This window comes from Leptinotarsa decemlineata, unplaced genomic scaffold (assembly GCF_025532065.1).
Source record: "Leptinotarsa decemlineata unplaced genomic scaffold, Ldec_3_MD MMD2_tig00000505_RagTag_RagTag, whole genome shotgun sequence".
Classification (NCBI taxonomy): Eukaryota; Metazoa; Arthropoda; class Insecta; order Coleoptera; family Chrysomelidae; genus Leptinotarsa; species Leptinotarsa decemlineata.
Window position 1 is genome coordinate 14781542 of NW_027412549.1, and position 12370 is coordinate 14793911.

The following is a 12370-nucleotide window of genomic DNA, read 5'->3' on the forward strand; positions in this document are numbered from 1 at the left end:
GGTAACCAACCCCATCCCATGAAAAAATCTCCTCGTAATAAACAAATAATTCTTATTTTTTTACGAAATCAAATGGACACGTTATAGCAGGTTGTCATAGAAAGCAAAAATTTATTTTTTTAGTGAAAGTTTTGAACGTAAATTGTACCTCAAAAACAATTTGATTTATTTTAAAAAGTGTTGAACTCAATAAATCTTCAAATTATCTCGAAAACTAATCGTTACAAAAATTTTCTTTTGACAGAGTTGTAAAGGTATTCGAAATACCTTTAAAACAAGGTGCCACTCGACCTAATTTCCCTATCTAAATAAGGGTCGTCGGACGCACCCCTCCGAGGGGGTGCGTACTACAAAAAATCTGATTAGTCCGAAAGGTGTCCCCCTTCAATTAGAAATCGACGTGTCCGAGCTTTTTTTAAAAATCTTTCATTTTATATTCAAAAACGGCTCTGTTAAGTTTTTGTTGTTACATGTGTTAATGTGTAAATTCTTTTTCACTTCGTATCTTCGAAACAAAAATCATCAAAGGACGAAATATCCCTAGAATAGTCCAAGAAATAGGCCTTTGAATTTTCGCCGCATGTTTAATAAACACCCTGTATAATTTTGTTTAGTACTCACTTTCCAATTATAAGTAATTTTTTATTCTTCCGTGTCATTAAGAAAGTTATATAACGATGAACTTTATTTGCTTAGCGTTCCAAACCCATCCTTGATATCGTGCATTCCAAGTAGGCCTTTAGGTATATCATTCATAACATCTGAATCGACATTAATTGTAACAGTATGCACTTGAACAGGCAAGCATTTTTTCCAAAGAGCCGATACCCTTGAAGATGTCCAGTTTCCTTTTTCCCGTTCGTGATCCACTCTCTCTATGCCTTTTATTACCCCGGACGAACAATTTTGCAATCCTTTTCAATAAGAGGAGCTAAAAGAACGTGATGTATAAATATAGGTGCAGATAATGTCAACGTCAGTAATCGTCTTCGTTATTCTCTGTGATTCTACAACATGAAAGTAGCCGTAAGTCATAATTGATTATAGTGATTTGAAAAAGTAGAGTTCCGCGAGCTTTTATTAGTCTAGTTAACAAGTGCAAAAGTTATAAACAATCAACTGACAAAAAATATGGTTTGGTAGTTCGCAAATATTTTAAAAACTATTCGACATTTTCAAATTTGAAAAGGAGATTCAAATGATAATATATCTGAAATTTCACGAGTAACTTCCGGTGTCCCACAGGCATCACACCTGGGACCGCTGATGTTCTCAATTTTCATTAATGACATTAGTTCGTGCTTTCAACATAGTCATTATCTACTATACGCCGATGATTTAAAAATTCATTCTCCGATAGAGCAGAAATTACAACAGTATTTCTACACCTAGACATCGTTTATCTGATTATTATCATTCCAATAAGTGACATATCAATCCTAATAAATGCTCTTCTATAACACTTTTTCGAAAAAAGCGGAATCTTGATTACATTTACGAGATAGACGGTTCACCTCTGAAAAAAGTTCAACAAATACTAGATCTAGGCATTATTCTTGATTAAAAATTGTTTTTTGAAAACCATATTGACTATGTAGCACTGAGAAATCTTGTCTTCTCAGTACGAAACTGTAAAAATTTTGAAAACCCCGAAATCTGTATACTCCTATATAATTCCAGTGTTCGAAGCCACCTTGAGTATGCAACAATAGTGTGCAATCCTTTTTATCAAAAATATATAAATAGAATAGAACAGTTTCAAAAGAGGTTCATACGCTTCCTAAACTTCAAATTCAGATTAAGTCAAAGTTTTCCTTTATATACTTCTGGTCTAAAAATATATAAAATTGACGAAATAGAAACCAGACGGAAAATTGCCTACGTCATTTTTCTTAGTAAATTGTTGAATAATAAAATAGATTCAGAATATGTTGTTTGACAAAGATATCGTTCAAGGCAAATGTTTATTCCATGCGCAATGGTGATTTATTCAAGTTGTCTCCAGCAAGTAATAATTATTTCTTAAACGCTCCAATATCACGTATGTAACAAATATACAATTCCACTTTTTCCTCTGTTGATCCATTTCACTTACCCATTTCAAAAGTAAGATTTTCTTGTAGAAACATACTCTACACTAGGAGGGTAACTGTATTTTTATTTCTATTTGTAAATAATTATCTTTAGTTTGATCTAGCTCAACTATTCGAATGTAATGATGAATCTTGTTGATTCTGTGCGACTCTATAATTGAAACTTTTGTTCTGTTAAGCTGTGAATAAATAAAAAAGAGAAGGAAATTGACCAAAAAAATCTTACCTTCCGGAAATGTAATACCAATATTTATAATTTTATCAGAGCATTGAAAATACGTCCAAAATCGAACACTCTAACTTGCACAAGACACCCCACTTTGGACCTTTAAGTAAAAAATATTATTTTTACTTATTAAACATCAAAATCGAGAATTCAAAACTTCAGACACCTACTGGATAAATGAATGAGGAATAATCCACGGTTATCGTTATTTTCCAGTTGACTATGCATTAGTTATTCAAGTTTTTCTTCTGTGTGAAAGCTATTTTCCGGGGTTTAGGCCGTGGTCAGTAGGATTTCATAACTGGCGTTTCGTCTACACAGCATAACTGTTATGCTTGAAGAAGCTATTGTATAGCGAAACACGTGTCGCGGTTTTTGTAAAACCCTTACAGTGAAAATCATAGAATAAACTCTATTGATTAGTTTTTTTTCATATACTTTTAGCCTGCCCTGCTGCGGACCGAATAAGGTTTTCTGAGTTTCCGACCTGAAAGATCACTCACTATATATACAGTGTGGTCCACTAAGTGTGCAACAAATGGGAAACTTTTTATTATCGATTTCTCAGAAAATTTTATTCCTGACAAAAGTTGGTGCATGTTCCAAAACTATACCAAGTGTACCTGAAATGGCTTTATAACAAACACCATACAGGATAGGCGAAAAAATATATAGTTCGTTCAAGAGTAAAGTACCCTTATTTCAAAAAATATAGAAATATGTTGAAGAGAAAAGTTGCTTAGAATCAAAAGTTATGTTCAGATACGAAGTCAGGGCCTGCTATTCGATTCTTTTTTCTTTTGGAAAATTTTGAATTACCCCCGTATGACACATATTTTTACTATTTTGATTTAATATGTATTTGAAGTAGCCACAATCAAATCAGTTTAGAGTATTTTTTATCAAATTGAAGTGTATTTGTAAAATTTACTTGGGTTTGTATTTTTTAGGTGACCGTCAACTTCATGTTTGTTGCAACGATATTTAACAGAACTCTAGAATGAAACAAATACTTTTAATGAGGCAAATACTTTACTAAGTATAATATTCATATGAATAAACTGTCAAAATCTATCGCGGATAGCCATGAACAAAAAAGAACCAATAGGCGATAGTACAGAAAAATACAGGAGGTAACTTAACAACTTAATAGGTGCTAACAAAAAACTTATCGAAGTGTCTCTGTATGTCCACCTTCTCTTTTGATGCATCTAATTGTTCGCTCATAAAATTCGTTTAATGTAGGTCACAACACATTAGCGGGTATATTTCTGCAATGAACTCGTATTGAAGTTTCAAGCTCATCAACAATATTAAAGGGGCGATCTCTGTAGACTTTTTGGTTTAAGTATTCCCATAAGAAATAATCTAGAGGTGTAATATCTAGACAACGAGGAGGCCATCGAGGAACGGTATTTCGTTCTAACGGTATTTCGCCACTGAGAAACATTTCTAGTAGAATGGGCTGGACATCCGTCATGTTGGAACCATAACTTTTGTCGTTCTTCTAATACCATATCATCCAAACACTCTCCTATTTCAGTTTCCAAAAAGTTCAAGTACCTGTCACCATTCAAATTCTCGCGAAAAAAAATCGGACCTAGTAATTTATCATTTAATATACCATACTGAATGTTTGTTTTCTGATAGTATTGATTTTTGTTATGAATAATAAAATTTGGGTTGATACTTGACCACCATCTGCAATTTTGTGATGATAGAACCCCATTTGTTCTGAAAGTAGATTCATCTCCTTACAGAATACATCGATGAAAATCTCGTTGTTCTTCTATTTCACTCTGAATCCACATGAAAAATCATATCTCAAATCATAGTCTCTTTCTTGAAAAGTAGAAATGAATGTAGCTTTGTAAGCATGGTACTTATGTTGTTTTTTAATATCTGTTCTAGTTGAGGCATTGTTGTCAGAATAAAAGAAATTTTATACTTTTATTAACAGTTTATTCATACGAACATTTAGTTAGTGAAGTATTTGCCTCGTTAAAAAGAGTATTTGTTTTATTCTAGAGTTCATTTAAATATCGTTGCAACAAATATACAGTTGACGGTCACCTAAAAAAATACAAATCCAAGTAAATTTTACAAATACACTTTAATTTGATAAAAAATACTCCAAACTGATTTGATTGTGGCTACTTCAAATACATATTGAATCAAAATAGTAAAAATATGTATCATACGGGGGTTAATTCAAAATTTTCAAAAAAAAAAAATCGAATAGCAGGCCATGACTTCGTATCTGAACATAACTTTTAATTCTAAGCAACTTTTTTCCAACATATTTCTATATTTTTTGAAATAAAGGTACTTTACTCTTGAACGAACTTTTAATTTTTTGGCCTATCCTGTATGGTGTTTGTTATAAAGCCATTTCAGGTACACTTGGTATAGTTTTGGAACAGGCACCAACTCTTGTCAAGAATAAAATTTTCTGAGAAATCGATAATAAAAAAGTTTCCTATTTGTTGCAGACTTAATGGACCACACTGTATTTGGTCGGGTTAGAATAGGCTACAATAAACCTTTACGGGTTGCGGTGGGGGGTCGAATAGGCCCACTTTTTTTACCAAACCTAACCCTAACCTGTGATGCATGATGTAGGTATAATGAGTTTGTTTTTGTTTCAGTTATTTCTCTTCGCAATAATCACTAATGGATTAGCGGCTCAACTCACTGGAAAAGAACCCATACCAATCATCAGCCAAGACAGAGAAGTCAACATCGATGGATCATACAGATCATCCTACGAAACTGGAAACGGTATTTTTGCTCAAGAACAAGGGGTGTTGAAAAATGCCGGTGTCAAGGATGCTGAAACGGAAAATGTTCAAGGGGGATTCAGGTATACCGCTCCTGACGGGAGTCCAATTCAAGTGACCTACACGGCTGATGAAAATGGATTCCACGCACAAGGAGACCATCTTCCAGTGCCTCCAATAGACGATAAAACTCCACCGCCGATTCCGGTAGCTATCCTCAGATCTCTAGAGTATAACGCTGCCCATCCAGAGGAAGACGAAGAGAGACCGGCTCCCGCGGCAAGGCGATTTTGAAAGATTTGTATGTTTCCCGTGAAATACTGTTGATTTATATAGAGAAAATGTTGTGCAGAAAAACCTCTTCTGTTTCAACTTCAATTCTTCCATATATCTATTTGTGAGGTACAGATAATATACTGTAATTCCAACTGAATCAGCATATAATAATGATGTATGATGTCTATATCACGATGATATTCAAATGGCAACTTTGTGTCTCATTTCAATGTCAAGAAAGTTAATAAATAAGTTACAATTGAAATATAGTTAATTTTAATATAATTCCAAAATAGTAGGCATTAAATTCTCAGAAATCACTGTGATGCTTTTGCCTTAATCTCTTGCAGTGGCATACGGAAATTATACCAAACAGATGAGAAAAAATTAATTTCAAATGTATATAATAATAATAATCATAATAATAATACGTCTTTATTCACCATAAAAATACAAATGAAATAAACAAAAATAAAATAAAACAGAATACAGGAACAATAAAAAAAAACTTCCAGTATATGGTGAATAGGCGGAGTATCAGCCAAGGCTGTTTTTCAACTCAATCTGGTGTTTCCAAAAGTTTGCATTATATGAGAAACTTTTCTATTATCCAATAGTCAGAAAATTTTATTCCTGAGCATATTGGAGCATTATGGAAAACTTGGATTTGAGTTGTCAAAGTTCCGAATTTCCGGACGTTGTACATGAAAGAACAAACAATTAAAATTTTGATCAAGAGTAAATTATACTCATTTTCGACATTATTAAAAAAGTTTATTTAGAAAAGTCTGAATTTTAAAACGATATTAAGATTTGAAATCACAGCCATCCACGTTACAAAACAAAAAAAAAACATTTTTCATGGTTCTAGCTTTATGAAACTAGTACTACTCACAGATTTGTATTACTTAATTGTTTAGCATTAATCAATCTAGTCAACTATTTCTTGTCATTGAATCATACTGATGGTTATTATGGACATACATACAGAGTGAAATAACAATTTTGCACCAAAAAACTAGTGAAAATTCAAACCATTTTCAACAAACACCGATATACTAGTTCGAATAATAAATTAGACTGAATTTTGCATTGAATTATTATCAAAGTAATATGAGGGGGGCGCCCAAGTTGTTTTGAGATACTTTATGAGGCTAGAACCATAACATTTTTTTTGTTTTGTTACGTAGGTGGCTCTGAATTCAAATCTAAATTTTGTTTTGAAATTCTAACAACTTTTCTAAGAAACTTTTTCAATAATATCGAGGATAAGAGTAGTTTACTCTTGATCAAAATTCCTATTTTTGTTCTTCCCTGTACATCGTTTGGAAATTTAAAATTTTGACAACTCAAAACCAAGTTTACCGCAATGTACCAATTTTTATCATGAATGATTTTTTTGACAAATGGATAATAAAAAAGTTCATCACATGGAGTATATCCACGAATAATAATTCAATTATATCAATTATTTTAATTATATGAAAAAAATATACAGTGTGTCTATGGATAAGGTTGCTGAGAGAAGAAAAATCTTTATTATTCATTTTATAACCAAAAATCTTTCTTCTGAAAAACTTGCATCTTTTAGGAAAGAGATTGACATAAAAAATCTGAGATCGGATGTATGGGAGTACGTGAAAATGTTTCATGAGAAAAGTAGATACCATTATTATTTTACATTCAGATTTGAATGCACAGCCACATACGTAACAAAACAAAAAAATCCATTTCTTTATGGTTCCAGCCTCATAAAGAGTACTAGTATCCCATCTTCTTTGGAAGATTCCCACATTTTCTCGCATCAAGGTGGAGAAAGTAGAAGGCCAAAACCTTGTTTTGAAAATATGCCCTTCCAATTTTTTTTTATTTAATGTCAATTCTTTTCCTAGAATTTTAAGTACCTAATATTGTGACATCGACAACATTATAACTTCTTGTGAATTAATTAAATCTATAGAAAGTCTATTATTACTTTTTATGTTTTTGTAAAATAGGTATTGTACAAATATATCATTATTTATTATATTATTGAAAGAAGAATTTCCAACTTTAAAGTTTTATAACAGAAAGTCTGTGTTGAAGCAGACCTAAACCTTTATAACTAAATCATAATATGGATCAAAGGAAAAAATTAATATTCAATCCACATAGTATTCAACGAATGTTATGCTCATGAATTTCAAATTTATCGCACCTAGCTGATAGGCCAATATTCATATCTCTTTCTATCTTACTAAAAATTAAATCTCAATCACTACTTTCGCACAGACACCGCTCAAGGATTTTTCCGCAGTGCTTGTGTTTTGTTTTTTGAAAAAAAGTCGTGTGGGTTGATTATTTTCTGGAATGAAATCACACGAAATAGGAATTAAAAGGGTTTTCAGACATCTTTCGTAATGATATAGTCTTAATCGTTTCTTTCGAGTTGATAAGAGGAAACAACTGAATGTTATTTTAAATCCATTTATTGGCAAAGAAAGATTGATGGATAATTATGAAATAAAATGAATATCAAAGCAGGGGCTATCGTATAGCGAAACACGTGTCAAAATTTTGTAAACTTTTTATAGTGAATATTTCATAGTGATTTCAAACCCTTGCGGTTAAATCGGACACATGTTGATGATTCACTCGATTTGAAAAAGAGCTGTGAGACAATTCATACAGTAACAGTATCTTTTGACAAGTTTAATGACCGCCGAATTTCTTCATGATGTTTTACTGGCAAGCAAGGTTACTTCTTTCAGAGGTGATTTCATCTCTCACAGAGGTTCATTCGTCGGTGATGGTGAAACAGAACAAAAGATGATGATATAATAGAGGTCACGAAAGCACAACTGTTAATAATATAGTTAATTGAGAAAAGTTACTAATTCTTGGAACTCTGAAATATCTGAAACTGTATACAAAAAATAACACCGAAGTCAATTTGACAATAAGAAGACACTATCACTTCAAAATTCTTATATTAATTCAATTATCATTTACATACACTACCTGGGCTGAAAAGCCTTGGGCCTAACACATATATGGTGCTAGTTGTTGAAATTTTATGATATTCTACACAACAGCTGAACCAATTTATGATATTCATCAATAATCTCAATAGCAACATTCAGTTTACACTCGAAACAGGGGAAGGGGAACAAATAAATTTCTCAGACCCGACCATTACAAACAATCAGAATAAATTTGAGTTCAATGTATTCAGAAAACCTAGCTACACAGACATTACCATTCCAAGCGATTGTTTCCATCCAGACAGTCATAAATTAGCAGCCTGAAAGTCAATGTTGCACAGAGCATTCTGGCTGCATTTATCTGCTAACAATCTAGCTAGGGAAATTAATGTAATTACACAGATAGGCCATGATAATGTCGGATATAATCCAATGCCCTTCGTGCTATTAGCCAGGGGAGTAGTTGTTTTCTGATAGGCGTCAGTCCTTTAAACCTACTGTGTAGGTATATAGAGACTGGCTTGAACGTTTTGAAGTTCATTTGCTTTCGAATTGTTTACTGCCAGTCTTCAAGCATAGCCACTGAATAATAAGAAAGTTTTTCTTTCTTATTCAGAGGAATCGGGCAAATTACGGATATGCAGTTGGTTAGTACCTCGTTCACTAGAAGGAATGACATTTTGTGATGTTCGCTCCAACTTCGGAAGAGGAATGAAATACTCTGAAAGAATTCCGATTTTCATGTGGAATATCATTGACTTTAGGTCGATGATGGTCACTATCTTGCACTGATGAGTGGCTAATAAGCCCGTAACCGGTCTGCAAGTGTGCCTGTTCCATAATTGAAGGTCGACTCTTGCAGTTGTAGTGCCACTTGCATACACAGGAAATTTTCTCTGAAAATTCCTGCCCTGACGCCCGTCAGTGCCAGATTAAGCAATCAGAAATCAAGAAATGGGTAACTCTAACATATTTTGGAAAAAGAACAGAGATAATTGTGGGTTTCTTCAGAAAAACCAATGTGGAAGTGGCATTTAGACCATATGCCAGGTTATCTGATTTCTTTTTCAATGCCAAAGGTAAGGTGGACAAGTTGGAGAAATCTGGAGTTTATAAGTTCCGGAGTGTTTATGTTAGACAATGTGGTCGAAATTTCCAAAAACGGTATGTCGGGTATGCTGAACATGAAAGGTCCTTCAAACTAGATAAAAATGATTTGACGGTTTCAAACCATTCCTTGGCATGCAACCACAAGTTTCCGTATCTAAACCAGGCCCGTGCTGGACCCTTTCTTAGGGCGGTGGACGGCCATAGCCAAAGGGCGCCAACACCCCCCCCCCTCCACCATTCCTAACCTCTGTTTTTTTAGCGTGTTGATCGCTCATGACGCTGGGTTCAATTTGCTATTCTGGCATCTGGTCACCGTACGAGCGAACGATCACACTTACACAATCGTACCAGTATTTGTCAAACAAAATGGCCATTTATTGTTTGCTCAAGAATAACGGTAATTTTAAATATTTGCAATGCGGAATGGGAAAATAACTGTCGTACTTATATCGTTTGAAGAAATGTTTAAGCTTAAGCTTTTAAGCTAAAATAAAATAATTAAAAGAGAAAGTAGGAGTTGAAACGTAATAAGTGTAATTTTCGGTAAACATTTCACATATAACATGCAATATATACATTTAAAAAAAAGTTACCACTTATTACATAATTTTTAAGGAAATAAAAAAATATATATAATTCACAAATGTAGGTCTTCTTTGAGTCAATTTGCAAACTGAATCTAAACCTGAAGAAGTCTTTTAAGTTCGGAGCTGGAGTTGCAAAGATAGTCAATAACGCTGTCTGGATCTATGGAGTTCAAAATATCAGCTTCTGATTGCATCAACAGTAATGATTCTAAATTGTCATTTGTCAAAGACGATCTTAATCTGGTTTTGATAAGTTTCAACTTTGAAAATGCTCGTTCGCAAGAGACTTGAGTCAATGGGATAGTTAGAAGAAACTTATACACTTTTGAAAGTTCTGGGTATTGTAAACAGTACATGTTATATTCTAATATAACTTTATATGCACACTTGATACAGCTATTGCATGATGCCGACTCTTTGCACTGGACCTCGTGGTCTTCATCATCTTCTTCTTCTTGCGCATCGATTTTCTCGTCTGAGACATCTTCATTCTCATAGTCGGCGTTCAAACTTGCATTTGAAATCTGGGGCCATACATTTACGAATGAGATAAGTTCTTCTTTCAGCTTTTCTTCATCAACGTTCAAAACTAATTCTCCTATTTTCTTCAATGCTTTAGGTGGAAGAGATTCTTGGGATTTGAATGTTTTTGGGTCAAAACATGCCAGATCCAAGTATAGCGATTTGTGCTGCACAAAACGGCTTTCCATAGTTTGGACAGCTCTCTCTACAATTACGAAGAAGATCTTTATTTTGAATTCTTCTTCCGGAGAAGTTCCAACACTGTCGTCTTCAGCAAGTTCTCCTGCCATTTTCTTTACTTTCTTCTTTCTTTTCTCAGTTATTGCTTTGCCAATAACAATCTCATTAAGAGTTTCATCGGCCTTTGCTCTTTCTTCGAGTTTCTGCGTCATTTTCAAAACAAAGCGTTGTGCTGCATTCAAAGTCTCATCAAACTTCTCCCTTAGGTGTTTTAGCCTACTAAGAGAAGACTCAATATTCCTCCACGCTTGGGCGTAGTCCAGATTCTTTGTTTGGAGGTAATCCGATAGTGGCGTAGTGATTTTGAACAATTGCAAGAATATCATGCCAACAAGTACTGTTTCAAAATCCAGATACTTCTTAAGTAAAGCAGTTGCTTCATGTCTCACTTTGGCGTTGAAATCAGCTGAATGTGAAATTTTGAACAGAGCCAATACCAACTCCAGATAAATGTGTTTGTTAGGTTTAGCTGTGTTTGAAGACTGTTCTTCAGAAGAGGTCCACATGTCTATTCTGCCGAATATTTTCGTTGCTGCATTGCTGCGGCTTCGCCATCTGGTAGCCCCAATGGCTTCCAACTTGTACTCAGGATTTTGCTTCCTAAACATATCCAGTCTTTTAATTGAATCCTTCAAAAAAACCTGGGTCTCTTGCATTATGCTGAAAAATGAGATTGTTACAGTGAGGCATTGAGCTGTATCAGATATTACGAGATTCAAAACGTGCGCGTAGCACCACGTGTGAATGTGATTTGGGATTTTGCTGGCCATTTGTGCAGTCAAACCATTATACTGACCGCTCATGTTAGACGCACCATCAAACGCATTTGCGACGCAATCACTCAAAGGTATTTCAAGTTCTGTCAATACACCAGAGAGAGTGTCAAATAATGCCTCTCCTGTAGTAGAAACCACACTTTTTAATGCCAGTAGTCTCTCGCACACTTCATGACCTTTAACATACCTGGCAACTATTGCACATTGATCATTGCTACTTATGTCTATCGTCGTGTCCATCAAAACTGAGTATTTGCCGGCCGATTTGATTTCATTTGCCACGACAGATTTGATTTCTTTTGTCATACAGATCATTATTTTTGCTACCGTGTTGTTACTTAGAAATGTCACGGCACTTCCTCTGCCCACCCTTTTGTTTTTGCCTTTTTTTTCGTGTTCCACGTCTGTTTTTTTTTGTTGACCTCTTAGACATGCGCGTATCACTTTCTTCAATAGCCTTTTTCAAGTGTTTCTCTAACTGTGGATCATACTTGGACATTAACATAATAATTTCTAAGAAGTTGCCATGGTTGATTGTGTCATCTTTAAGAGAGTAAGCAGCTTCCTTTGATGCACGAAAAGCCAATCCTTGCTTTCCTATAAGCTTCAAGACATCTATTACAATTTTCACCACATGTCTCCTTTCTAAGACTTCTTGTTTCCTCTTATCTAGTTGATCACAAAAAAGAAGGTCACGAGTACTTTTCTTACGTTTGGCTACCATAAAAGCCTCGACGGATTGAAAATGAGCTTTGGACATTTCATGTTCATTAACTCTTTGGTGGACATGTTTCCAG

General features: G+C 34.2%; 2 protein-coding genes across 2 annotated transcripts; one reads left to right on the plus strand and one right to left on the minus strand.

Moving 5' to 3' along the window:
* Positions 1-867: 867 nt before the first annotated feature.
* LOC111509826 (endocuticle structural glycoprotein SgAbd-2) lies at positions 868-5640 on the plus strand. Its single transcript, XM_023165655.2, has 2 exons — positions 868-1026; positions 4968-5640. Exons 1-2 carry the CDS (start codon positions 1015-1017, stop codon positions 5391-5393), a joined length of 438 nt encoding a protein of 145 aa, XP_023021423.1. The 5' UTR covers positions 868-1014; the 3' UTR covers positions 5394-5640.
* A 4487-nt stretch (positions 5641-10127) lies between these two features.
* LOC141481890 (zinc finger MYM-type protein 1-like) lies at positions 10128-11879 on the minus strand. The gene has a single exon (XM_074174234.1). It carries the CDS (start codon positions 11877-11879, stop codon positions 10128-10130), a length of 1752 nt encoding a protein of 583 aa, XP_074030335.1.
* Between the last annotated feature and the right edge of the window lie 491 nt (positions 11880-12370).

Bases quoted from the DNA above. Each gene is read 5' to 3' on its own strand.
- LOC141481890 (XM_074174234.1), bottom strand. From the start codon at position 11,879: ATGACAAAAGAAATCAAATCTGTCGTGGCAAATGAAATCAAATCGGCC.